The 24,612-nt window shown below is 51.0% G+C and overlaps 1 protein-coding gene across 1 annotated transcript in view; it reads right to left on the reverse strand.

Annotated features, from left to right (window-relative positions):
* The window catches only part of LOC145337727 (disintegrin and metalloproteinase domain-containing protein 12-like), a gene marked incomplete at its 5' end in the record, with an annotated part of 178,071 nt that extends 153,838 nt beyond the window's left edge, over positions 1-24,233 (reverse strand). The window contains 2 exons of the mRNA XM_080182566.1: positions 19,700-19,784; positions 24,067-24,233. Coding sequence (XP_080038692.1) covers positions 19,700-19,784; positions 24,067-24,233 — 252 coding nt within the window. The remainder of the gene's footprint in view (positions 1-19,699; positions 19,785-24,066) is intronic.
* Between the last annotated feature and the right edge of the window lie 379 nt (positions 24,234-24,612).

Raw genomic sequence — 24,612 nt, forward strand, 5'->3', positions numbered from 1 at the left:
ACCACAGTGAACAGACAGCACTCAGCTGTCCCAGCTCCCTCTCTCCCCCAGCTCTCTCTCCCAGCTCCCTCTCTCCCAGTTCCCTCTCTCCCAGCTCCCTCTCCCCTAGCTCCCTGTCTCCCAGCTCCCCTTCTCTCCCAGCTCCCCCGTCTCCCCCAGCTGCCTCTCTCCCAGCTCCCCCTCTCCCCCAGCTGCCTCTCCCAGCTCCCCCTCTCCCCCAGCTCCCCGTCTCTCCCAGCTCCCCCTCTCCCCCAGCTCCCCGTCTCTCCCAGCTCCCCGTCTCTCCCAGCTCCCCCTCTCCCCCAGCTCCCCTTCTCCCGCAGCTCCCCCTCTCCCCCAGCTCCCCGTCTCTCCCAGCTCCCCCTCTCCCCCAGCTGCCTCTCTCCCAGCTCCCCCTCTCCCCCAGCTGCCTCTCCCCCAGCTCCCCCTCTCCCCCAGCTCCCCCTCTCCCCCAGCTCCCCGTCTCTCCCAGCTCCCCCAGCTCCCCCTCTCCCACCAGCTCCCCCTCTCTCCCAGCTCCCCCTCTTCCCCAGCTCCCCCTCTCCCCCAGCTCCCCCTCTCTCCCAGCTCCCCCTCTCTCCCAGCTCCCCCTCTCCCCCAGCTGCCTCTCCCCCAGCTCCCCCTCTCCCCCAGCTCCCCGTCTCTCCCAGCTCCCCCTCTCTCCCAGCTCCCCCTATCCCCCAGCTCCCCCTCTCCCCCTCTCTCCCAGCTGCCTCTCTCCCCTAGCTCCCCCCTCCCCCGTCTCCCCCAGCTGCCTCTCCCCTCTCCCCTCTCCCCTCCCCCAGCTCCCTCTCTCCCAGCTCTCCCTCTCTCCCTGCTCCCTCTCTCCCAACTCCCTCTCTCCAGCTCCATCTCTCCCAACTCCCTCTCCTCCAGCTCCCTCTCTCCCAACTCCCACTCTCCCAGCTCCCTCTCTCCCAGCTCCCTCTCCCTCAGCTCCCTGTCTCCCAGCTCCCTCTCTCCCAGCTCCCCCGTCTCCCCCAGCTGCCTCTCCCCCAGCTCTCCCTCTCTCCCTGCTCCCTCTCTCCCAACTCCCTCCAACTCCCTCTCTCCCAGCTCCCTCTCTCCCCAACTCCCTCTCCCCCAGCTCCCTCTCTCCCCAACTCCCTCCCTCCCCAACTCCCTCTCTCCCCAGCTCCCTCTCTCCCAACTCCCTCTCTCCCAACTCCCTCTCTCCCAACTCCCTCTCTCCCAGCTCCCCCTCTCTCCCAGCTCCCCCTCTCCCCCAGCTCCCCCTCTCTCCCAGCTCCCCCTCTCCCCCAGCTCCCCCTCTCTCCCAGCTGCCTCTCTCCCCTAGCTCCCCCCTCCCCCGTCTCCCCCAGCTGCCTCTCCCCTCTCCCCTCTCCCCTCCCCCAGCTCCCTCTCTCCCAGCTCTCCCTCTCCCCCAGCTCTCCCTCTCTCCCTGCTCCCTCTCTCCCTGCTCCCTCTCTCCCAACTCCCACTCTCCCAGCTCCCTCTCTCCCAGCTCTCCCTCTCCCCCAGCTCTCCCTCTCTCCCTGCTCCCTGTCTCCCTGCTCCCTCTCCTCCAGCTCCCTCTCTCCCAGCTCCCTCTCTCCCAGCTCCCTCTCCCTCAGCTCCCTGTCTCCCAGCTCCCCCGTCTCCCCCAGCTGCCTCTCCCCCAGCTCTCCCTCTCCCCCAGCTCCCTCTCCCCCAGCTCTCCCTCTCTCCCTGCTCCCTCTCTCCCAACTCCCTCCAACTCCCTCTCTCCCAGCTCCCTCTCTCCCCAACTCCCTCTCTCCCAGCTCCCTCTCCCCCCAACTCCCTCTCCCCCAGCTCCCTCTCTCCCCAGCTCCCTCTCTCCCAGCTCCCTCTCCCCCCAACTCCCTCTCCCCCAGCTCCCTCTCTCCCCAACTCCCTCTCTCCCCAACTCCCTCTCTCCCCAACTCCCTCTCTCCCAACTCCCTCTCTCCCAGCTCCCTCTCTCCCAACTCCCTCTCTCCCCAACTCCCTCTCTCCCCAACTCCCTCTCTCCCCAACTCCCTCTCTCCCAGCTCCCTCTCTCCCCAACTCCCTCTCTCCCAACTCCCTCTCTCCCAACTCCCTCTCCCCAACTCCCTCTCTCCCAACTCCCTCTCTCCCCAACTCCCTCTCTCCCAACTCCCTCTCTCCCAACTCCCTCTCTCCCAACTCCCTCTCTCCCAGCTCCCTCTCTCCCAACTCCCTCTCTCCCAGCTCCCTCTCTCCCCAACTCCCTCTCTCCCAACTCCCTCTCTCCCAACTCCCTCTCTCCCAGCTCCCTCCCTCTCTCCCAGCTCCCTCTCTCCCCAACTCCCTCTCTCCCAACTCCCTCTCTCCCAACTCCCTCTCTCCCAGCTCCCTCTCTCCCAGCTCCCTCTCTCCCAGCTCCCTCTCTCCCCAACTCCCTCTCTCCCAACTCCCTCTCTCCCAACTCCCTCTCTCCCAGCTCCCCCTCTCTCCCAGCTCCCCCTCTCCCCCAGCTCCCCCTCTGTCCCAGCTCCCCCTCTCCCCCAGCTCCCCCTCTCTCCCAGCTGCCTCTCTCCCCTAGCTCCCCCCTCCCCCGTCTCCCCCAGCTGCCTCTCCCCTCTCCCCTCTCCCCTCCCCCAGCTCCCTCTCTCCCAGCTCTCCCTCTCCCCCAGCTCTCCCTCTCTCCCTGCTCCCTCTCTCCCTGCTCCCTCTCTCCCAACTCCCACTCTCCCAGCTCCCTCTCTCCCAGCTCTCCCTCTCCCCCAGCTCTCCCTCTCTCCCTGCTCCCTGTCTCCCTGCTCCCTCTCCTCCAGCTCCCTCTCTCCCAGCTCCCTCTCTCCCAGCTCCCTCTCCCTCAGCTCCCTGTCTCCCAGCTCCCTCTCTCCCAGCTCCCCCGTCTCCCCCAGCTGCCTCTCCCCCAGCTCTCCCTCTCCCCCAGCTCCCTCTCCCCCAGCTCTCCCTCTCTCCCTGCTCCCTCTCTCCCAACTCCCTCCAACTCCCTCTCTCCCAGCTCCCTCTCTCCCCAACTCCCTCTCTCCCAGCTCCCTCTCCCCCCAACTCCCTCTCCCCCAGCTCCCTCTCTCCCCAGCTCCCTCTCTCCCAGCTCCCTCTCCCCCAACTCCCTCTCCCCCAGCTCCCTCTCTCCCCAACTCCCTCTCTCCCCAACTCCCTCTCTCCCCAACTCCCTCTCTCCCAACTCCCTCTCTCCCAGCTCCCTCTCTCCCAACTCCCTCTCTCCCCAACTCCCTCTCTCCCCAACTCCCTCTCTCCCCAACTCCCTCTCTCCCAGCTCCCTCTCTCCCCAACTCCCTCTCTCCCAACTCCCTCTCCCCAACTCCCTCTCTCCCAACTCCCTCTCTCCCCAACTCCCTCTCTCCCAACTCCCTCTCTCCCAACTCCCTCTCTCCCAACTCCCTCTCTCCCAGCTCCCTCTCTCCCAACTCCCTCTCTCCCAGCTCCCTCTCTCCCCAACTCCCTCTCTCCCAACTCCCTCTCTCCCAACTCCCTCTCTCCCAACTCCCTCTCTCCCAGCTCCCTCCCTCTCTCCCAGCTCCCTCTCTCCCCAACTCCCTCTCTCCCAACTCCCTCTCTCCCAACTCCCTCTCTCCCAGCTCCCTCTCTCCCAGCTCCCTCTCTCCCAGCTCCCTCTCTCCCCAACTCCCTCTCTCCCAACTCCCTCTCTCCCAACTCCCTCTCTCCCAACTCCCTCCCTCTCTCCCCAGCTCCCCCTCTCTCCCAGCTCCCTTTCCCCCCAACTCCCTCTCCCCCAGCTCCCTCTCTCCCCAACTCCCTCTCTCCCCAACTCCCTCTCTCCCCAGCTCCCTCTCTCCCAACTCCCTCTCTCCCAACTCCCTCTCTCCCAGCTCCCTCCCTCTCTCCCCAGCTCCCCCTCTCACCCAGCTCCCCATCCCCCCAACTCCCTCTCTCCCCCAGCTCCCCCTCTCACCCAGCTCCCTCTCCCCACAACTCCCTCTCTCCCAGCTCTCCCTCTCTCCCAGTGCCCTCTCTCCCAGCTCTCCCTCTCTCCCAGCTCTCCCTCTCTCCCAGCTCCCTCTCTCCCAGCTCTCCCTCTCTCCCAGCTCCCCCTCTCTCCCAGCTCCCTCTCTCCCAGCTCCCTCTCTCCCAGCTCCCTCTCTCCCAGCTCTTCCTCTCTCCCAGCTCCCTCTCCCCCAGCTCTTCCTCTCTCCCAGCTCCCTCCCTCTCTCCCAGATCTCCCTCTCTCCCAGCTCCCCCTCTCCCCCAGCTCCCCGTCTCTCCCAGCTCCCCCTCTCTCCCAGCTCTTCCTCTCTCCCAGCTCTCCCAGCTCCCTCTCTCCCAGCTCTTCCTCTCTCCCAGCTCTCCCTCTCTCCCTCTCTTCCAGCTCTCCCTCTCTCCCAGCTCCCTCCCTCTCTCCCAGATCTCCCTCTCTCCCAGCTCCCTCTCTCCCAGCTCTTCCTCTCTCCCTCTCTCCCAGCTTCCTCCCTCACTCCCAGCTCCCTCTCTCCCAGCTCTCCCTTTCTCTCCCAGCTTCCTCCCTCTCTCCCAGCTCCCTCTCTCCCAGCTCCCTCTCTCCCAGCTCCCTCTCTCCCAGCTCACCCAGCTCCCTCTCTCCCAGCTCCCTCCCTCTCTCCCAGCTCCCACTCTCCCAGCTCCCTCCCTCTCTCCCAGCTCTCCCTCTCTCCCAGCTCCCACTCTCCCAGCTCCCTCTCTCCCAGCTCTTCCTCTCTCCCTCTCTCCCAGCTTCCTCCCTCACTCCCAGCTCTCCCTTTCTCTCCCAGCTTCCTCCCTCTCTCCCAGCTCCCTCTCTCCCAGCTTCTTCTCTCCCAGCTCCCTCTCTCCCAGCTCACCCAGCTCCCTCTCTCCCAGCTCCCTCCCTCTCTCCCAGCTCCCACTCTCCCAGCTCCCTCCCTCTCTCCCAGCTCTCCCTCTCTCCCAGCTCCCACTCTCCCAGCTCCCTCTCTCCCAGCTCCCTCTCTCCCAGCTCCCACTCTCCCAGCTCCCTCCCTCTCTCCCAGCTCCCACTCTCCCAGCTCCCTCCCTCTCTCCCAGCTCTCCCTCTCTCCCAGCTCCCACTCTCCCAGCTCCCTCTCTCCCAGCTCCCTCTCTCCCAGCTCCCACTCTCCCAGCTCCCTCCCTCTCTCCCAGCTCTCCCTCTCTCTCCCAGCTCCCACTCTCCCAGCTCCCTCTCTCCCAGCTCCCTCTCTCCCAGCTCCCTCTCTCCCAGCTCCCACTCTCCCAGCTCCCACTCTCCCAGCTCCCTCCCTCTCTCCCAGCTCTCCCTCTCTCCCAGCTCCCACTCTCCCAGCTCCCTCTCTCCCAGCTCCCTCTCTCCCAGCTCCCACTCTCCCAGCTCCCTCCCTCTCTCCCAGCTCTCCCTCTCTCCCAGCTCCCACTCTCCCAGCTCCCTCTCTCCCAGCTCCCTCTCTCCCAGCTCCCACTCTCCCAGCTCCCTCCCTCTCTCCCAGCTCTCCCTCTCTCCCAGCTCCCACTCTCCCAGCTCCCTCCCTCTCTCCCAGCTCTCCCTCTCTCCCAGCTCCCACTCTCCGAGCTCCCTCCCTCTCCCAGCTTCCTGGTGATGTCTGTCATGGGCTGTCTCTGACAAGGCCAGCAGAAATTGCCTGTTCTTAATTACCCTTGAGAAGGTGTTGGTGTGGTATCTTTTCCAATTGCTATAGTCATGTGGTGCAAGTACTCCCACAGTGCTGTTAGGGAGGGAATTCCAGGAAGGGGAATCTCGGGGTGCTGGTGTTTACAGGATGTGTTGAAGGGGACTCTCTGGGTGCTGGTGTTTACAGGATGTGTTGAAGTGGAATCTCTGGGTGCTGGTGTTTACAGGATGTGTTTTTAGGGGACTCTCTGGGTGCTGGTGTTTACAGGATGTGTTTTTAGGGAACTCTCTGGGTGCTGGTGTTTACAGGATGTGTTGAAGGGGACTCTCTGGGTGCTGGTGTTTACAGGATGTGTTTTTAGGGAACTCTCTGGGTGCTGGTGTTTACAGGATGTGTTGAAGGGGAATCTCTGGGTGCTGGTGTTTACAGGATGTGTTGAAGGGGAATCTCTGGGTGCTGGTGTTTACAGGATGTGTTGATGGGGAATCTCTGGGTGCTGGTGTTTACAGGATGTGTTGAAGGGGAATCTCTGGGTGCTGGTGTTTACAGGATGTGTTTTTAGGGAACTCTCTGGGTTCTGGTGTTTACAGGATGTGTTGAAGGGGACTCTCTGGGTGCTGGTGTTTACAGGATGTGTTTTTAGGGGACTCTCTGGGTGCTGGTGTTTACAGGATGTGTTGAAGGGGAATCTCTGGGTGCTGGTGTTTACAGGATGTGTTGAAGGGGACTCTCTGGGTGCTGGTGTTTACAGGATGTGTTTTAGGGAACTCTCTGGGTTCTGGTGTTTACAGGATGTGTTTTTAGGGAACTCTCTGGGTTCTGGTGTATGCATGGGTTTGTACGGTGATTGAAACATAGCAAATAGGAGGAGGTGGATGCCATTCGGCCCTCTGAGCCTTCTCTGCATTCATTATGACCCTGGCTATGAAAGGAACATCCTCCCTGCATCGATCCCGTCTCGTCCTGTGAGAATTTTATAAGTCTCTCTCAGATCCCCCTCATTCGTTTGAAGTCCAACAAAAACAATCCTAACCCAGTCAATCTCTCCTCATAGATCAATCCCCCCATCCCCAGAATCAGCCTGGGAAACTTTCACTGCACTCACTCGAGACCAAGAACACCCTTCCTCAGAATATGAGACCAAACCTACATACCATAGTCTTGGTGCGGCCTCACCAAGGCCCTGTATAATTGCAATAACACATTTTTGTATTCAAATGGATACAAAATTGGCTCCTTGACAGAAGCCAGAGGGTGGTTGTAGAGAGTTATTTTTCAAACTGGAGGCCTGTGACCAGCCTCAACACTTGAGTGTTGGGTCCAAAATGTTATTTTTCATTTGCATTCATGATTTGGATGAGAATATAGGAGGCATGGTTAGTAAGTTTGCAGATGACACCAAGATCGGTGGCATAGTGGACAGTGAAGAAAGTTATCTCCAATTGCAGTGGGATCTTGATCAATTGGGCCAGTGGGCTGACGAATGGCAGATGGAGTTTAATTTAGATAAATGTGAGGTGATGCATTTTGGCAGATTGAACCAGGGCAGAACTTACTCAGTTAATGGTAGGGTGTTGGGGAGAGTTCCAAAACAAAGAGATAGAACAAAGAACAGTACAGCACAGTACAGGCCCTTCGGCCCTCAATGTTGTGCTGAGCTATGTCCAAACCCAAGATCAAGCTATCCCCTCCCTATCATTCCGGTGTGCTTCATGTGCCTATCCAATAACCGCTTGAAAGTTCCTAAAGTGTCCGACTCCACTATCACAGCAGGCAGTCCATTCCACACCCCAACCACTCTCTGAATGAAGAATCTACCTCGGACATCCCTCCTATATCTCCCAACATGAACCTTATAGTTATGCCCCCTAGTAACAGCTACATCCACCCGAGGAAATAGTCTCTGCACATCCACTCTATCCCCCTCATCATCTTATAAACCTCTATTAAGTCGCCTCTCATCCTCCTCCGCTCTAAAGAGAAAAGCCCCAGCTCCCTCAACCTTTCCTCATCAGACCTACCCTCCAAACCAGGCAGCATCCTGGTAAATCTCCTCTGCATTCTGTCCAATGCTTCCACATCCTTCTTATAGTGAGGTGACCAGAACTGAACACAATATTCCAAATGTGATCCCACCAAGGTCCGGTATAGTTGCAGCATAACCCCACGGCTCTTAAACTCAAACCCACTGTTAATAAACGCTGACGCACTATAGGCCTTCTTCACAGCTCTATCCACTTGAGTGGCAACCTTCAGAGATCTGTGGATATGAACCCCAAGATCTCTCTGTTCCTCCACATTCCTCAGAACCCTGCCGTTGACCCTGTAATCCACATTCAAGTTTGTCCTACCAAAATTAATCACCTCACACTTATCATCCTATCAATGTCTCTTTGCAGCCTGTAAGAGCCCTCCACCTCATCCACTACTCCACCAATCTTGGTGTCATCAGCAAATTTACTGACCCACCTTTCAGCCCCTCTTCCAAGTCATTGTTAAAAATCACAAATAGCAGAGGACCCAGCACTGATCCCTGTGGTACACCACTGGTAACTGGCCTCCAGTCTGAAAATTTTCCCTCCACCACAGCCCTCTGTCTTCTATGATACAGCCAGTTACTTATCCAATCGGCCAAATTTCCTTCTATCCCACACCTCCTTACCTTCTTTATGAGCCTACATAAGAAGGTCTATGAGGAAAGGCTGAGGGACTTGAGGTTGTTTTCATTACAAAGAAGAAGGTTGAGAGGTGACCTAATTGAGGCATACAAGATGATCAGAGGATTGGATAGGGTGGGCAGTGAGAGCCTTTTACCTTGGATGGTGATGTCTAACACGAGGGGACATAGCTTTAAATTAAGGGTTGGTAATTATAGGACGGATGTCAGAGGTAGGTTCTTTACTCAGAGGGTAGTAAGGGCGTGGAATGCCCTGCCTGCAGCAGTTGTGGACTCGCCAACTTTAAGGGCGTTCAAATGGTCAGTGGATAGGCATATGGATAACATTGGAATAGTTTAGGTTAGAGGGTCATTAGATTGGTTCCACTGGTCGGCGCAACATCGAGGGCCGAAGGGCCTGTACTGCGCTGGAATGTTCTATGTTCTACATGGGGAACCTTATCAAATGCCTTACTAAAATCCATGTATACAACATCAACTGCTCTACCTTCGTCCACACATTTAACATAAGAACATAAGAACATAAGAAATAGGAGCAGGAGTAGGCCATCTAGCCCTTCGAGCCTGCCCCGCCATTCAATAAGATCATGGCTGATCTGTCGTGGCTCAGTTCCACATTCCCGCCCTCTCCCCATAACCCTTAATCCCCTCTCTTATCAAAAACCCATCAACCCGCTTCTTAAAAATATTTAGCGAGGCAGCCTCCACCACTTCAACGGGCAGAGAATTCCAGAGATTCACCACCCTTTGAGTGAAGAAGTTCCTCCTCAACTCCGTTCTCAACCGCCCCCGCTTTATCTTGAGGCTGTGCCCCCTAGTCCTACTAGTTTGTTAGGTGTGTTCAGGAAGGTTTCCTGACACAGTACGTGGATAAGCCTACGAGGGGAGAGGCTGTACTTGACCTGGTACTGGCGAATGAACCAGGGCAGGTGATGGATCTCTCGGTAGGAGAGCATCTTGGGAATGGTGACCATAATTCTATCTCCTTCACAATTGCATTGGAACGAGATAGGATCAGGCAGGCTAGGAAGGTGTTTGTCTGGAGTAAGGGGAGATACGAAGAAGTCAGGAAGTTACTTGTACAAATAAACTGGAAGGAGGCGTTCTTAGGGAAAAGTACCGAAGGAAGGTGGCGGATATTCAAGGAATGTTTGTCTGGAGCTCTGCATGACAACGTTCCGATGAGACGAGGGGGTTTTGGTAGGTCGCGGGAACCGTGGTGCACGAAGGCTGTGTTGAACCTAGTCAGGAGGAAAGGGAAGGTGTACAAAAGGTTCAGGGGACTAGGAGATGTTAAGGACCTTGAGGAGTATAAGGACTGTAGAAAGGAGCTTAAAAGGGAAATTAGGAGAGCCAGAAGGGGTCATGAGAAGGCCTTGGCGGGTAAGATTAAGGAGAATCCCAAGGCCTTCTATAAATATGTGAAAGGTAAAAGGATGAGAAGAGAAGGGATAGGACCTATAAAAGGTGAAGGGGGAAAGGTCTGTGTGGAACTGGAAGAAATGGCAGAGGTGCTTAATGAGTACTTTGCCTCAGTATTCACAGTGGAAACTGATCTGGGAGATTTTGCTACGGATTTGCAGCAGATGGAAAAGATTGAGTATGTGGATATTAAGGTGGAGGATGTGTTAGAACTTTTGAATTCTATCAAGATAGATAAGTCGCCGGGACCAGATGGGATGTACCCCAGGATACTGTGGGAGGCGAGGGAAGTGATTGCAGAGCCCCTGGCGATGATCTTTGCGTCGTCAATGGAGACGGGAGAGGTTCCGGAAGATTGGAGGATTGCGGATGTAGTCCCTATTTTCAAGAAAGGGAACAGAGATAGCCCGGGAAATTACCGACCGGTGAGTCTGACCTCAGTGGTTGGTAAGCTGATGGAGAGGCTTCTGAGGGACAAGATTTATGAGCATTTGGAGAGGTTTGACATGATCAGGAATAGTCAGCATGGATTTGTCAAGGGCAGGTCGTGCCTTACGAGCCTCGTTGAGTTCTTCGATAATGTGACTGAACACATTGACGAAGGAAGTTCCGTGGACGTGGTGTACATGCACTTCAGCAAGGTGTTTGATAAGGTCCCCCATGCAAGACTTCTTGAGAAGGTGAGAGGGCATGGGATCCAAGGGCCTTTGGCCTTGTGGATCCAGAACTGGCTTGCCTGCAGAAGGCAGAGAGTGGTTGTGGATGGGTCTTTTTCTGAATGGAGGTCAGTCACCAGTGGAGTGCCCCAGGGATCTGTTCTGGGACCCTTGCTGTTTGTCATTTTCATAAATGACCTGGATGAGGAAGTGGAGGGATGGGTAAGTAAGTTCGCTGATGACACGAAGGTCGGTGGTGTTGTGGATGATCTGGAAGGATGTCAGAAGTTGCAGCAGGACATAAATAGGATGCAGGACTGGGCGGAGAAGTGGCAGATGGACTTCAACGCGGATAAATGTGTAGTCGTCCATTTTGGCAGAACCAACGGGATGAACGAGTACACTATCAAGGGCAGGAGTCTTAGTAGTGTTGAAGAGCAGAAGGATCTTGGGGTCCGGGTCCACAGGACTCTTAAATCGGCCTCGCAGGTGGAGGAGGTGGTCAAGAAGGCGTATGGGGTATTGGCCTTCATTAATCGAGGGATTGAGTTTAGGAGTCGGGAGGTAATGCTGCAACTTTATAAGACCCTTGTCAGGCCTCATTTGGAGTACTGTGCGCAGTTCTGGTCGCCTCACTATAGGAAAGACGTAGAAGCTATTGAGAGGGTACAGAGGAGATTTACAAGGATGTTGCCTGGACTGGGAGGCATGCCTTATGAAGTTAGGTTGAGGGAGCTGGGACTCTTTTCCCTGGAGAGACGAAGGTTGAGAGGCGACCTGATAGAAGTTTATAAAATGTTGAGAGGAATAGATAGGGTGGATTCTCGGAGGCTATTTCCCCGGGTTGAAATGGTCGCTACGAGAGGACACAGGTTTAAGGTGCGGGGAGGAAAGTACAGAAGTGATGTTAGGGGTAAGTTTTTCACTCAGAGGGTGGTGAGTGAATGGAATCGGCTGCCGTCAGTGGTGGTGGAGGCGAACTCGCTGGGGTCTTTTAAAAGACTTCTGGATGAGTATATGGGGTTTTATGGGATTGGGGGTTATAGATAGGTCTGTAGATTGGTAGGTGTTGATGTGATCGGCGCAACTCGTGGGCCGAAGGGCCTGTTTGTGCTGTAGTGTTCTATGTTCTATGTTCTACTATCCTTTCTGAGCAGGAAGAGTCTCTCCACCTTTATCCTATCCATCCCATTCATCATCTTATACGTCTCAATGAGATCTCCCCTCATTCTTCTGAACTCTAACGAGTACAAGCCTAATTTATTCAGCCTGTCCTCATAGCTCAACCCCCTCAACTCCGGTATCAGCCTAGTAAACCTCCTCTGCACTCCCTCCAAGGCCAAAATATCCTTGCGTAAGTACGGCGCCCAAAACTGCACACAGTACTCCAGCTGCGGCCTCACCAATGCCCGATACAGCTGCAGCAAGACCTCCCTACTTTTATATTCAATCCCCCTCGCTATGAAGGCCAGCATCCCATTCGCCTTCCTGACCACCTGCTGCACCTGCAGGCTGGGTTTTTGCGACTCATGCACAAGGACCCCGAGGTCCCTCTGCACCGTCGCCTGCTGCAGTTTTTCGCCACGTAAGTAATAGTCCTTCCTACCATTATTCCTACCAAACTGGACCACCTCGCACTTGCCAACATTAAATTCCATTTGCCATTTCCTGGCCCATTCGCCCAGCCTATCTAGATCCTTCTGCAGACTCTCCACACCCTCCGCACAATTTGCTGTTCCACCAATCTTGGTGTCATCACCAAATTTCGACACCCTACACTCGGTTCCCTCCTCCAGATCATCTATATAAATGGTGAATAGCTGAGGCCCCAGCACCGACCCCTGGGGCACTCCACTAGTCACCAACCGCCAATCCGAATAGCACCCATTAACCCCCACTCTCTGCCTCTTATTTGACAGCCAATCCTCTATCCACGCTAAATTTAATCCACGCTACATTTAATTACCTCCTCAAAGAATTCAATCAAATTTGTGAGACAGGACTTACCCCTCACAAAACCGTGCTGACTATCCCAGATTAAACTGAATCTTTCCAAATGCTCATAAATCCTATCTCCCAGGACCCTTTCCATTAACTTACCGACCACCAAAGTAAGACTAACCGGCCTATAATTACCAGGATTATTCCTATTTCCTTTCTTGAAGAGAGGAACAGTATTTGCCACTCTCCAGTCCTCTGGCACTGTGCCTGTGGACAGTGAGGACCCAAAGATCAAAGCTAAAGTCTCCGCAATCTCATCCCTTGCCTCCTAAAATATCCTAGGATGTATCCCAGCTGGCTCAGGGGACTTTCCACGCTCAGATTTTCAAAATTGCTCATTATTCTTCCCTCAGAACATCTACCTCTTCCATCCTATCAGGCTGTATCACACTCTCATCCTCAAAAACATGGCCCCTCTCCTTAGTGAACACTGAAGAAAAGTATTCACTCAATGCCTCACCTATCTCTTCTGACTCTATGCAGAAGTTCCCACTACTATCCTTGACTGGCCCTAACCTCACCCTGGTCACTCTTTTATTTCTCACATAAGAATAAAAAGCCTTGAGGTTTTCCTTTATCCGACCCGTCAAGGACTTCTCATGCCCCCTCCTAGCTCCCCTAAGCCCTTTTTTTAACTCATTCCTAGCTACCTTGTAACCCTCAAGCGACCCAACTGAACCTTGTTTTTCTATCCTTACATACGCTTCCTTTTTCCTCTTGACAAAACATTCAATCTCCTTTGTGAACCATGGTTCCCTCACTCGGCCATTTCCTCCCTGCCTGACAGGGACATACCTATCAAGGACACGCAGTATTTGTTCCTTAAACAAGCTCCACTTTTCATTTGTGCCCATACCTGACAGTTTCTGTTCCCATCTTACGCTCCCTAATTCTTACCTAATCGCATCATAAGTACTCCGGCCCCAATTATAAACCTGCCGTGTGACCCTATCCCTCTCCATTGCAATAATGAAGGACACTGAATTGTGGTCACTATCTCCAAAGTGCTCTCCCACAAACAAATCTAACACTTGGCCTGGTTCATTACCCAGTACCAAGTCCAATGTGGCCCCATCTCTTGTCGGCTTATCCAGTTATTGTGTCAGGAAACCCTCCTGCACACATTGTACAAAAAGTGTCCCATCTGAACTATTCGACCTGTAAAGGTTCTGATCAATATTTGGAAAGTTAAAGTCACCCATGATAACTACCCTGTGACCTCCACACCTATCCATAATCTGCTTTGCCATTTCCTCCTCCACATCTCTATTACTATTTGGGGACCTGCAGAAAACTCCTAACAACGTGACCGATCCTTTCCTATTTCTAACTTCAGGCCATATGACCTCAGTAGGCAGATCCCCCTCAAACTGCCTTTCAGCAGCCGTTAAACTATCCTGATTAACAATGTTACTCCTCCACCTCTTTTACCACCTTCCCTACTCTTACTGAAACATCTATACCCCATAAATACCAACAACCATTCCTGTCCCTGTTCTAACCAAGGCTCCGCAATGGCCACAACATCATAGTCACAAGTACCAATCCACGCTCCAAGTTCACCTACCTTATTCCTGATGCTCTTTACATTGAAGTAGATACACTTCAACCCACCATCCTGTCTGCCTGTACACTCCTGCGACCTTGATACCTTCCTCAGTATCTCACAACCCTCAACACTGGCTTTTGGACAACAGCTCATTTTCCCATCCCCCTGACAAATTAGTTTAAGCCCCCCCCGAAGAGCCATAGCAAATTTCCTTCCCAAGGTATTGGTGCCCCTCTGGTTCAGGTGCAAACCGTCCTGTTTGTACAGGAATATATAAATTATACATTCATATTCATATATAGAATTATAAAATTATGAAGGGCATAGATAGGGTGAAGAGTGGGAAGCTTTTTCCCAAGTTGGAGGTGATGAACACAAGGGGTCACAGGTTCAAGGTGAGGGGGGCAAGGTTCAACACAGATGTCAGGTGGACATATTTTACACAGGGGGTGGTGGGGGCCTGGAATGCACTGCCAAGCAAGGTGGTTGAGTGGACACGCTGGGATCGTTTAAGACTTATCTAGATAGCCACATGAACAGACTGGGAATAGAAGGATACAAACGAATGGTCTAGCTGGGTGCATGAGCAGTGCAGGCTTGGAGGGCCGAAGGGCCTGATCATGTGCTGTATCGTTCTTTGTTCTTTAGGTCCCACCTTCCCCAGAATGTGCTCCAATTATCCAAGTAAATGAAACCCTCTCTCCTACACCATCCCTGCAGCCACATGTTAATCTGCACTCTCTCCTTGTTCCTCAACTCACTCGCACAGGGGTACATGTTCATAGCTCCTTAAAAGTGGAGTTGGACAGAGTGGTGAAGGAGGCATTCAGCATGCTTGGTCTCATCGGTTAGAACATTGAATACAGGAGTTGGGATGTCTTGTTGAAGTTGTACAAGACATTGGTAAGGTCACACTTGGAATACTGTGTACAATTCTGGTCACTTTATTTTAGAAAGGATATTATTAAACTAGAAAGAGTGCAGAAAAGATTTACTAGGATGGATTGAGTTATAAGGAGAGGCTGTGTTGAAAGATAGAAAAGGGCGACTCTAAGATTGCCAGTCTCTGCTGGGGTTTTTAATCAACATGGAAGTCAAATTCACTTTCTCAATAGGGAGCAAGTTTGCTAGTAATTATAATGAGGTGTTTTAAATACTTGGTTGTTTTAAAGGTACATGTAATACCTTTAATTAGTCCATACATTCAATATATATTCTATCCATTTTTAGAAATTAAACAAAGAAACTTGGATGCATAGATACAGAATGTTCCTTTGATACCAAACACATTAGATACATTCCTTTAAGACACCCAACTGTTGGAACTGCAAGACCATAAAGGAGATTTAACTGCGTCACCAGACACACTGTCAGAAACAACTGATACAAGAGTGAGTTTTAATGAAGCTGCCTTCACAGTTTCTAATCAAAGGAGAGTCAGAGAGATATTCATGTCTTAGCCAATGGAAGTGCAATGGTCGGGGTCTAAGTGGGAACTGACAAGGTTAATGTAACATAATGATATCCCTTCAAATGTAGATTGTGATAGAAAGCTCAGCCATTGAATTGATAAGCAGCATAAACACACGTGTTTCATTATGTTGGCAATAACCAAAACTTATCAGGGCTCTAACTGGGAAACATCCTGAAGGCAAAGTGAACTGACCACGTAAGAACAAAAGAACAAAAACAGCCCTATCATTTAGACTTACCCTGTCACCCAACTCACTCCCAATCCCAGTGCCTACTGACCTATCTGTCTCCTCCCCACCCGCCCCCTCCATATTAGTTTAAACCCTGCCAAAACACTCCAGCCAACCTCCCAGCTAAGATATGTGTGCCCTTCCCATTTAAATGTTCCCCATCCCACTTGTATAGGTGCCCTTCCCTCACAAAGACTTCCCAATGGTCTACAAAACTAAAACCCTCTGCACTGCACCAATCCCTCAGCCACGCATTCAGCTGCAGGATCTCATTATTTTTATCCCTGCTATTACTGGGCACTGGCAGCAGCCCAGAGATCACCACCCTGGAGGCCCTGCACTTCAGCCTGGCTCCCAACTCCCTGAACTGCATACATATTTCCCCCCTACTCTTTCTTCCTACGTCCTTCTCTCCTACATGTATAATTACATCCGCCTGGGTCCCTTCAAGATTCCCTCTACCCTCTCCGACACATCCTGTACCCCTGCTCCAGGGAGACAGACTACCATCCTGGAGTCCCGCTTTTGCCCACAGAAGCGCCTAATAATTCCTCTAACCCTCCCATCCCCCACCACTACCTCACATCCAGCCCCTTCCTTCCCTCTGAGGCATTCTGGTCTTCCAGTCTTGCCCTTTCCACCCCAGTTGTTGCCTTCCAGATTCACTGACAAGGTCAGAAAATACTCATGGATTATGTAGGCCCCCTTTATCAATTAAAGGATGCCCATGTGAGACTGTTTTAGTGAAAATACTTTGTGAGGCTCCTTTCAAAAATAGATGCATGAGAGAACATAGAACACTACAGCACAAACAGGCCCTTCGGCCCACAAGTTGCGCCGATCACATCCATACCTACCAGGCCATGGAACTATCTGTAACTCCCAATCCCATTAAACCCCATATACTCATCCAGAAGTCTTTTAAAAGACCCCAGCGAGTTCGCCTCCACCACCACTGACGGCAGCCAATTCCATTCACTCACCACCCTCTGAGTGAAAAACTTACCCCTAACATCACTTCTGTACTTTCCTCCCCGCACCTTAAATCTGTGTCCTCTCGTAGCGACCATTTCAACCCGGGGAAATAGCCTCTGAGAATCCACCCTATCTATTCCTCTCAACATTTTATAAACTTCTATCAGGTCGCCTCTCAACCTTCGTCTCTCCAGGGAGAAGAGTCCCAGCTCACTCAACCTAACTTCATAAGGCATGCCTCCCAATCCAGGCAACATCCTTGTAAATCTCCTCTGCACCCTCTCAATAGCTTCCACATCCTTCCTGTAGTGAGGCGACCAGAACTGCGCACAGTACTCCAAATGAGGCCTGACAAGGGTCTTATAAAGTTGCAGCATTACCTCCCGACTCCTAAACTCAATCCCTCGATTAATGAAGGCCAGTACACCATACGCCTTCTTGACCACCTCTTCCACCTGTGAGGCTGATTTAAGAGTCCTATGGACCCGAACCCCAAGATCTCTCTGCTCCTCAACACTACTAAGACATCGACCATAGATATTGTACTCCTGCATCCCATTGGTCCTGCCAAAATGGACCACTACACATTTATCTGGGTTGAAGTCCATCTGCCACTTCCCCGCCCAGTCTTGCATCCTATCTATGTCACGCTGCAACTTCTGACATCCCTCCAGACCATCCACAACACCACCAACCTTCGTATCGTCCTAGAACAGATCCCTGGGGCACTCCACTGGTGACCGACCTCCATGCAGAAAAAGACCCATCCACAACCACTCTCTGCCTTCTGCAGGCAAGCCAGTTCTGGATCCACAAGGCCAAAGCCCCTTGGATCCCATGCCCTCTCACCTTCTCAAGAAGTCTTGCATGGGAGATTTTATCAAACGCCTTCCTGAAGTCCATGTAAACCACATCCACCGCTCTTCCTTCGTCAATGTGTTCAGTCACATTTTCAAAGAACTCAGCTAGGCTCATAAATCATGACCTGCCCTTGACAAATCCGTGTTGACTATTTCTGATCATACTAAACTTCTCTAACTGCTCATAAATCCTGTCCCTCAGAATCCTCTCCATCAACTTACCAACCACTGAGGTCAGACTCACTGGTCGGTAATTTCCCGGGCTATCCCTATTCCCTTTCTTGAAAATAGGAACCACATCCGCAATCCTCCATTTCTCTGCAACCTCTCCTGTCTCCATCGACGATGAAAAGTTCATCGCCAGGGGCTCTGCAATCACTTCCCTCACCTCCGACAGTAACCTGGCGTATATCCCATCCGGTCCTGGCGACTTATCTATCTTGATAGAATTTAAAAGTTCCAACACACCACTCTTTCTTAATGTCCACATACTCAATCTTTTTAGTCTGAATACATCAGTCTGATGTCTGACTAAGAAACGAGAGGACAGGTTTAGGGATGAAAGGGACATCTGGTAAAGTGGGAAGAGGAAATCACTTTGAGAAGGTTGTACTACAGGCCCCCAAATACTCGGCGGGAAACTGAGGAGCAAATATGTGAGAAAATTACAGAGACCTCCAAGAAAAATATGGTGCTAATAGTCAGGGATTTTAACTTTCCGAACATTGACTGGGACAGCCATAGTATTAGGGGAGAAATTTGCTGAGTGTATTCAGGAGGAATTTCTCATTCAGTATGTGGATGGCCTGACTAGAGAGACGGAAAAAAACCTGACCTCCTCTTGGGAAATAAGGAAGGGCAGGTGACAGAAGTGTTAGTGAGGGATCACTTAATTTTGGGACTAGTATATTAGTTTTAAGATAGCTATGGAGGATGATAGATCTGGCCAAAAATTAAAATTCTAAATTGGGGCAAGGCCAATTTTGATGATATCAGACATGAACTTTCAACAGTTCATTGGGGGAGTCTTTCAGAAGGCAAAGAGGCATCTGGTAAGTGGGAGGCTTTCAGAAGTGTGTTAACCAGGGTTTAGGGTAAGCAAATCCTTTTAGAGTGAAGGGCAAGGCTGATAGAAGTCGGGAACCCTGAATAACTTGGGATATCGAGACCTGGGCCAAGAAGAAGAAGAAGGAGGCACATGACATGCATAGGCAGCTGGTATCAAGTGAATCTGTTAAAGAGTATAGGGGGTGTAGGAGTAGAGAGAAATCAGGAAGGCAAAAAGGGGACACAAGATTACTTTTGGAGATAAGGCAAAGGAGAATCCAAAGAGCTTCTCCAAATACATAAAGGGCAAAAGAGTAACATGGGAGACAGTAGGGCCTCTATCCAGCGTCTCCTTATAACTCAACCCATCAAGTTCCATTAGCATCCTAGTAAATCTTTTCTGCACTCTTTCTCGTTTACATAAGAACATAAGAACATAAGAAATAGGAGCAGGAGTAGGCCATCTGGCCCTTCGAGCCTGCCCCGCCATTCAATAAGATCATGGCTGATCTGTCGTGGCTGATCTGTCGTGGCTCAGTTCCACTTTCCCGCCCTCTCCCCATAACCCTTAATCCCCTCTCTTATCAAAAACCCATCAACCCGCTTCTTAAAAATATTTAGCGAGGCAGCCTCCACCACTTCAACGGGCAGAGAATTCCAGAGATTCACCACCCTTTGAGTGAAGAAGTTCCTCCTCAACTCCGTTCTGAACCGCCCCCCCTTTATCTTGAGGCTGTGCCCCCTAGTCCTACTGTCTTTTTTGAGCGGGAAGAGTCTCTCCACCTCTATCCTATCCATCCCATTCATCATCTTATACGTCTCAATGAGACGTTTAATAATATCCTTTCTATAATAGGGTGATCAGAATTGCACACGGTATTCCAAGTGTGGCCTTACCAATGTCTTGTACAACTTCAACAAGATGTCCCAACTCCTGTATTCAATGTTCTGCCCAATGTAACCAAGGAATGCCGAGTGCCTTCTTCACCACTTTGTCCACCTGTGACTCCACTTTCAAGGAGCTATCTTCAAAGAATTCTAACAGATTTATGAAGCATGATTTCCCCTTCATAACTCCATGCTGACTCTGATCCTGTCACTGCTTCCTCAATGCTTTGCTATGAAGTCCTTGATAATGGACTCGAGAATTTTCCCCAATACTGATGTCAAACTCACTGGTCTATAAGAGGAATGCGGGGAGAGAGACCAAAGACTGGGCACTCATAGAAAATAGGAACGTGAGGAGGCCATTCGGCCCTTCAAGCCTTTTCCATTCATTACGATTACGGCACTCACCGTGTCCACCCCACCGGATAGTTTAGTTGAACATATCCTGCCAAATATTGCCAAACCTGTGAATCCGTCTGTAAAAAAGCTACCTCTGTAAAAGACAAACCAAAATTAATTTCAATAATGGGCAGGAATCCAAAAACAATGATCTCCCATGGAGGGAACAGACACATCATTTTTATAAAGACCATGGAATTATCTCCACGCTCACGGTGACGCACCTCCGAGACACCCCGCAACTGAGATAAAGTCAGGGTGTTGTCATGGTCTCTTGTCCTCTTGAATGAAGGGACACATGTTACCAAAACATGGGTGGCACGCTGGCACAGTGGTTAGCACTGCCACGAACCCGGGTTCAATTCCTGGCTTGGATCACTGTCTGCGTGGAATTTGCAGTTTCTCCCTGTGTGTGCATGGGTTTCCTCTGGGTGCTCCGGTTTCCTCCCACAGTGCGGAGATGTGTAGGTTTAGGTGGATTGGCCATGCTAAATTGTTCCTTAGTGTCCAAAGATGTGCTGGATAGGTGGATTGGCCATGCTAAATTGTTCCTTAGTGTCCAAAGATGTGCTGGATAGGTGGATTGGCCATGCTAAATTGCCCCTTAATGTCAAGGGGACTAGCTAGGGTAAATGCTTGGGTTATGGGGATAGTGCCTGGGTGGGATTGTGGTCAGTGCAGACTCGATGGACTGATAGCACTGTGGGATTCTGTGATTCAGTGACAAAATATTAAGGGGAAATGGTTAGATCCTCTCTTGATGCAAGGATGTTGGCGTTGGACTGGGATGGATACAGTAAGAAATCTGACAACACCAGGTTAAAGTGCAACAGGTTGATTTGGAATCATGAAGTGGAATCACGGAATGCTGCTCCTTCACCCAGGTGAGTGACAGTGCTCTGAAAGCTTGTGATTCCAAATAAACCTGTTGGACTTTAAGCTGGTGCTGGGAGACTCCTTACTCCATCCTCTCTTGTTAAAGATGGTCATTGCCTAACGCTTGTGGGTATGAACATGTTTTACCACAGTTCTTCCCTGGTTCATTCCACATTCCTTGCTCAATCAGAGTCAGCCTGTCCAGTCTAAATTTGAACAAAGCTGCGCTGTTCACTGTTCCATGCTGCATTCTCCATGGCAACAGTTCCACCAGTCAGAGTCCACTTGCCAACCAACCAAGGGAAATCATGCTGCAGCTATATAAAATCTTGGTTAGGCTGCATTTCAGTATTGCATGCGGTTCTGGTCACCACACTACCAGAAGGACATGGAAGCTTTGGAGAGACTGCAAAGAAGGTTCACCGGGATGTTGTTTAAAAGTTTTACGTTCAAGTTTATTTATTAGTGTCACAAGTAGGCTTACGGTGACTGCAATGAAGTCACTGTGAAAATCTCTGAGTCTCGAGGGTGCTGGCTATGAGGAGAGGTTGAATAAACTAGGACTGTTTTCACTGGAAAGACAGAGACTGAGGGGAGACCTGATAGAGGTCTACAAACTGATGAGGTATAGACACGGTGGATAGTCAGAGACTTTTTCCCAGGATGGAAGTGTCAATTACAAGGGGGCTTAGGTTCAAGGTGAGAGGGGGAAAGTTTAAAGGAGACGTGCAGGGGAAGTTTTTCACACAGAGAGAGGTGCCTGAAACACATCGCTAGAGGAGATGGACGAACAGGCACATTCACAACATTTAAGAGGCATCTGGATGGATACATGAATAGGGAGGGAATAGGGGGATACAGACCGAGTAATTTAGTTTGGGCATCATGATCGGCACAGGCTTAGAGGGCCGAAGGGCCTGTTTCTGTGCTGTTTCTTTGTTCTGCGGCATCAAAACTTTTCTTTGTTCTGTGGCACTAGAACAGATCAGTTTGATGTGAGGTCAGGTTAGTATTCAATACAAAGAGGAATCATCTAAAGTTGCTAGAAAAAGTATCAAGCCTCAGGATTGGGAGCAGCCCAGATCTCTGCAAAGGGGATTGATTCAGAGAGCAAAAACAGAGTCAGAGTAAACTTTCAAGTAACATCAAAGTGGGCTGGAAAAGCTTGCATGAGTATATAAAAATGACAAGGTTCATAAAAATAATTGTAGGTTCCTTACAATCCAGAACTAAAACAGTTACAATGTAGAACAAGGCAATTAAACAGCTTCTTCATGGAGAAAGACACAAATGATTCCCAAAAGGGAATCAAGGCTCTAGTCAGTGGAAAGAATTGAGGGAAATTCATATTACTCATAAAAGAGTGTTGGAGAAATGATTGTGTTGAGAAAACAGCGTCTATCATAACTTTCAAAAGGAATTCGTTTATACAGAGGAGAAAAGGAACAGTAGGAGCAGCTGAGACATTGGGACAATGACTGCAACATAGAACATAGAACACTACAGCACAAACAGGCCCTTCGGCCCACAAGTTGCGCTGATCATATCCATACCTACCAAGCCATAGAACTATCTGTAACTTCCAACATCCTCTTTCTTAACATCCACATACTCAATCTTTTCAGTCTGCCGCAAACCTGTAGTACAACCTCCCAGATCACTTTCCATCATGAATACCGAGGCAAAGTACTCATTAAGCACCTTTGCCATTTCTTCCGGTTCCACACAGACTTTTCCCCCTTCACCTTTTATAGGTCCAATCCCTTCACTTCTCATCGTTTTACTCTTTACATATTTGTAGAAGGCCTTGGGATTCTCCTTAATCTTACCCGCCAAGGCCTTCTCATGACCCCTTCTGGCTCTCCTAATTTCCTTTTTAAAGCTCCTTTCTACAAGCCTTATACTCCTCTAGATCCTTAACATCTCCTAGCTCTCTGAACCTTTTATACGCCTTTCTTTTCTTCCTGACCAGGTTCACCACAACCTTCGTGCACCACGGTACCAAAACCTCCTTGTCTCATCGGAACGTTATCGTGCAGAGCTCCAGTCAAACATTCCTTGAATATCCGCCACCTTCCTTCAGTACTTTTCCCCAAGAACACCTCCTTCCAGTTTACTTGTCCAATTATCTGCCTGATGTCTTCATATTTCCCCTTACTCCAGACAAACACCTTCCTAGCCTGCCTGATCCTATCTCTTTCCAATGCTATCGTGAAGGAGATAGAATTATGATCTCCATCCCCGAGATGCTCTCCCACCGAGAGATCCGACACCTGTCCTGGTTCATTCGCCAGCACCAGGTCAAATACAGCCTCTCCTCTCATAGGCTTATCCACGTACTGTGTCAGGAAACCCTCCTGAACACACCTAACAAACTCCTCCCCATCCAAACCCCTTACCCTCGGGATATTCCAGTCGATGTTTGGGAAATTAAAGTCTCCTATCACGACAACTCTGTTATTTCTACATCTCTCTCTGGGATTTGTTTCCCTATCTGCACCTCAACTTCCCTGTCACTATTAGGCAGCCTATGGAATACACCCAGCAAAGTTATCGACCCTTTGCTGTTCCTAACTTCCACCCACAGAGACTCCGTAGACAGTCCCCCCATGGCATCCACCTTCTCTGCAGCCATGACACTGTCCCTGATCAACAGTGCCACTCCACCACTTCTTTTGCCCCCAACCCTGTCCTTCCTGAAACATCTGAAACCTGGCACCTGAAGTACCCAGTCCTGTCCCTGAGACATCCAAGTCTCTGTAGTGGCCACCACATCACATTCCCCAGCAGCAATCCACACCCTAAGCTCATCTACTTTGTTCACTACATTCCTGGGGTTAAAATAGACACACCTCAGACCCTCGGTCTGGGCACTTCTCTTCTCCATTACCCGTCTAACCTCCCTCTCAAACTGTCTACAGTCCTTCTCTACCTGGGAGCTAACCTCCTCGCTCTCAGTCTCCTCATCTCTATTCCCTCCCCACAACCTTTCTAGTTTAAAATCCCCTCAGTAGCCCTAGCCAATCTTCCCACCAAGATATTGATCCCCCTGGGATTCAAGTGCCACCCGTCTTGACTGTACAGGTCACACCTGCCCCTAAAGAGGTCCCAATGATCCAGGAACTGGAATCCCTGACCCCTGCTCCAGTCCCTCAGCCACGCATTCACCCTCCACCTCATTCCATTCCTGCTCTCACTCTCCCACAGCGTATGAGTTCAAATCCCACCCACCACCGAGATAGGGGTTCAAATTCAATCAATACATCTGGAATCTTTCATTATTGACCTTCCTGATAAAAGTCCCATCCTACCAATATGGTGCATGTGTCTTTACCACATGGTCTGCAGCGGGTCAAAGCTGACAATCTCCCTCTCAAGTAAGAATGGGTTGTAAAAGCTGCATGAACCAGTAGAGTTTACAACATAGGAAACACATTGAAAAAGAAGTCCTATCTGCCACCCAGCTAGTTTGATATGAAGTTTGGCTGTCGGGTACACACATGACAAGATGAGCACTGTCATTGGGGAGTCGTGGAAGAAGATGAGTTTTCCTCCAATGGAGAAACCGGCTCATTGTCCCTGAGGCACTCCTGTCCACACTGATTTGGTCTGTGGTCCACACCTCAACTCCAATCAGAGCAATCCGAAGATTAAATGGTCTGTAATACTGCAAAAGACACAAACATGACAACAATGAAAATTACCAAAGTGCCAGGTGACCATAAGCTGTTTTCCCCTTTGAGGGGGAGACTGACTGGTAGTTATTTAACTTGAGGATCAACACACCTCAGGCGAGGGGTAGGGTTGGGAAAGCAGGACCTTCATGAATAACCTCAGCAAGCACCCACTGCATTCAAGTGAAGGCCAGCCTCCAGCAGAGGGCAGCAGTGAGGCGATGCTGATTGGTTGTCTCGAGGAATATTGGCATTGGCACATCCACTGCTCTAGAAGGTGCACCTCAGGAAGATACTCTCCATGTTCAAGTGAAGGCCAGCCTCCAGCAGAGGGCAGCAGTGAGGCGATGCTGATTGGTTGTCTCGAGGAAT

Source organism: Carcharhinus amblyrhynchos, unplaced genomic scaffold, assembly GCF_965287045.1.
Source record: "Carcharhinus amblyrhynchos unplaced genomic scaffold, sCarAmb.v2.hapA scaffold_67, whole genome shotgun sequence".
NCBI classification, from domain to species: Eukaryota; Metazoa; Chordata; class Chondrichthyes; order Carcharhiniformes; family Carcharhinidae; genus Carcharhinus; species Carcharhinus amblyrhynchos.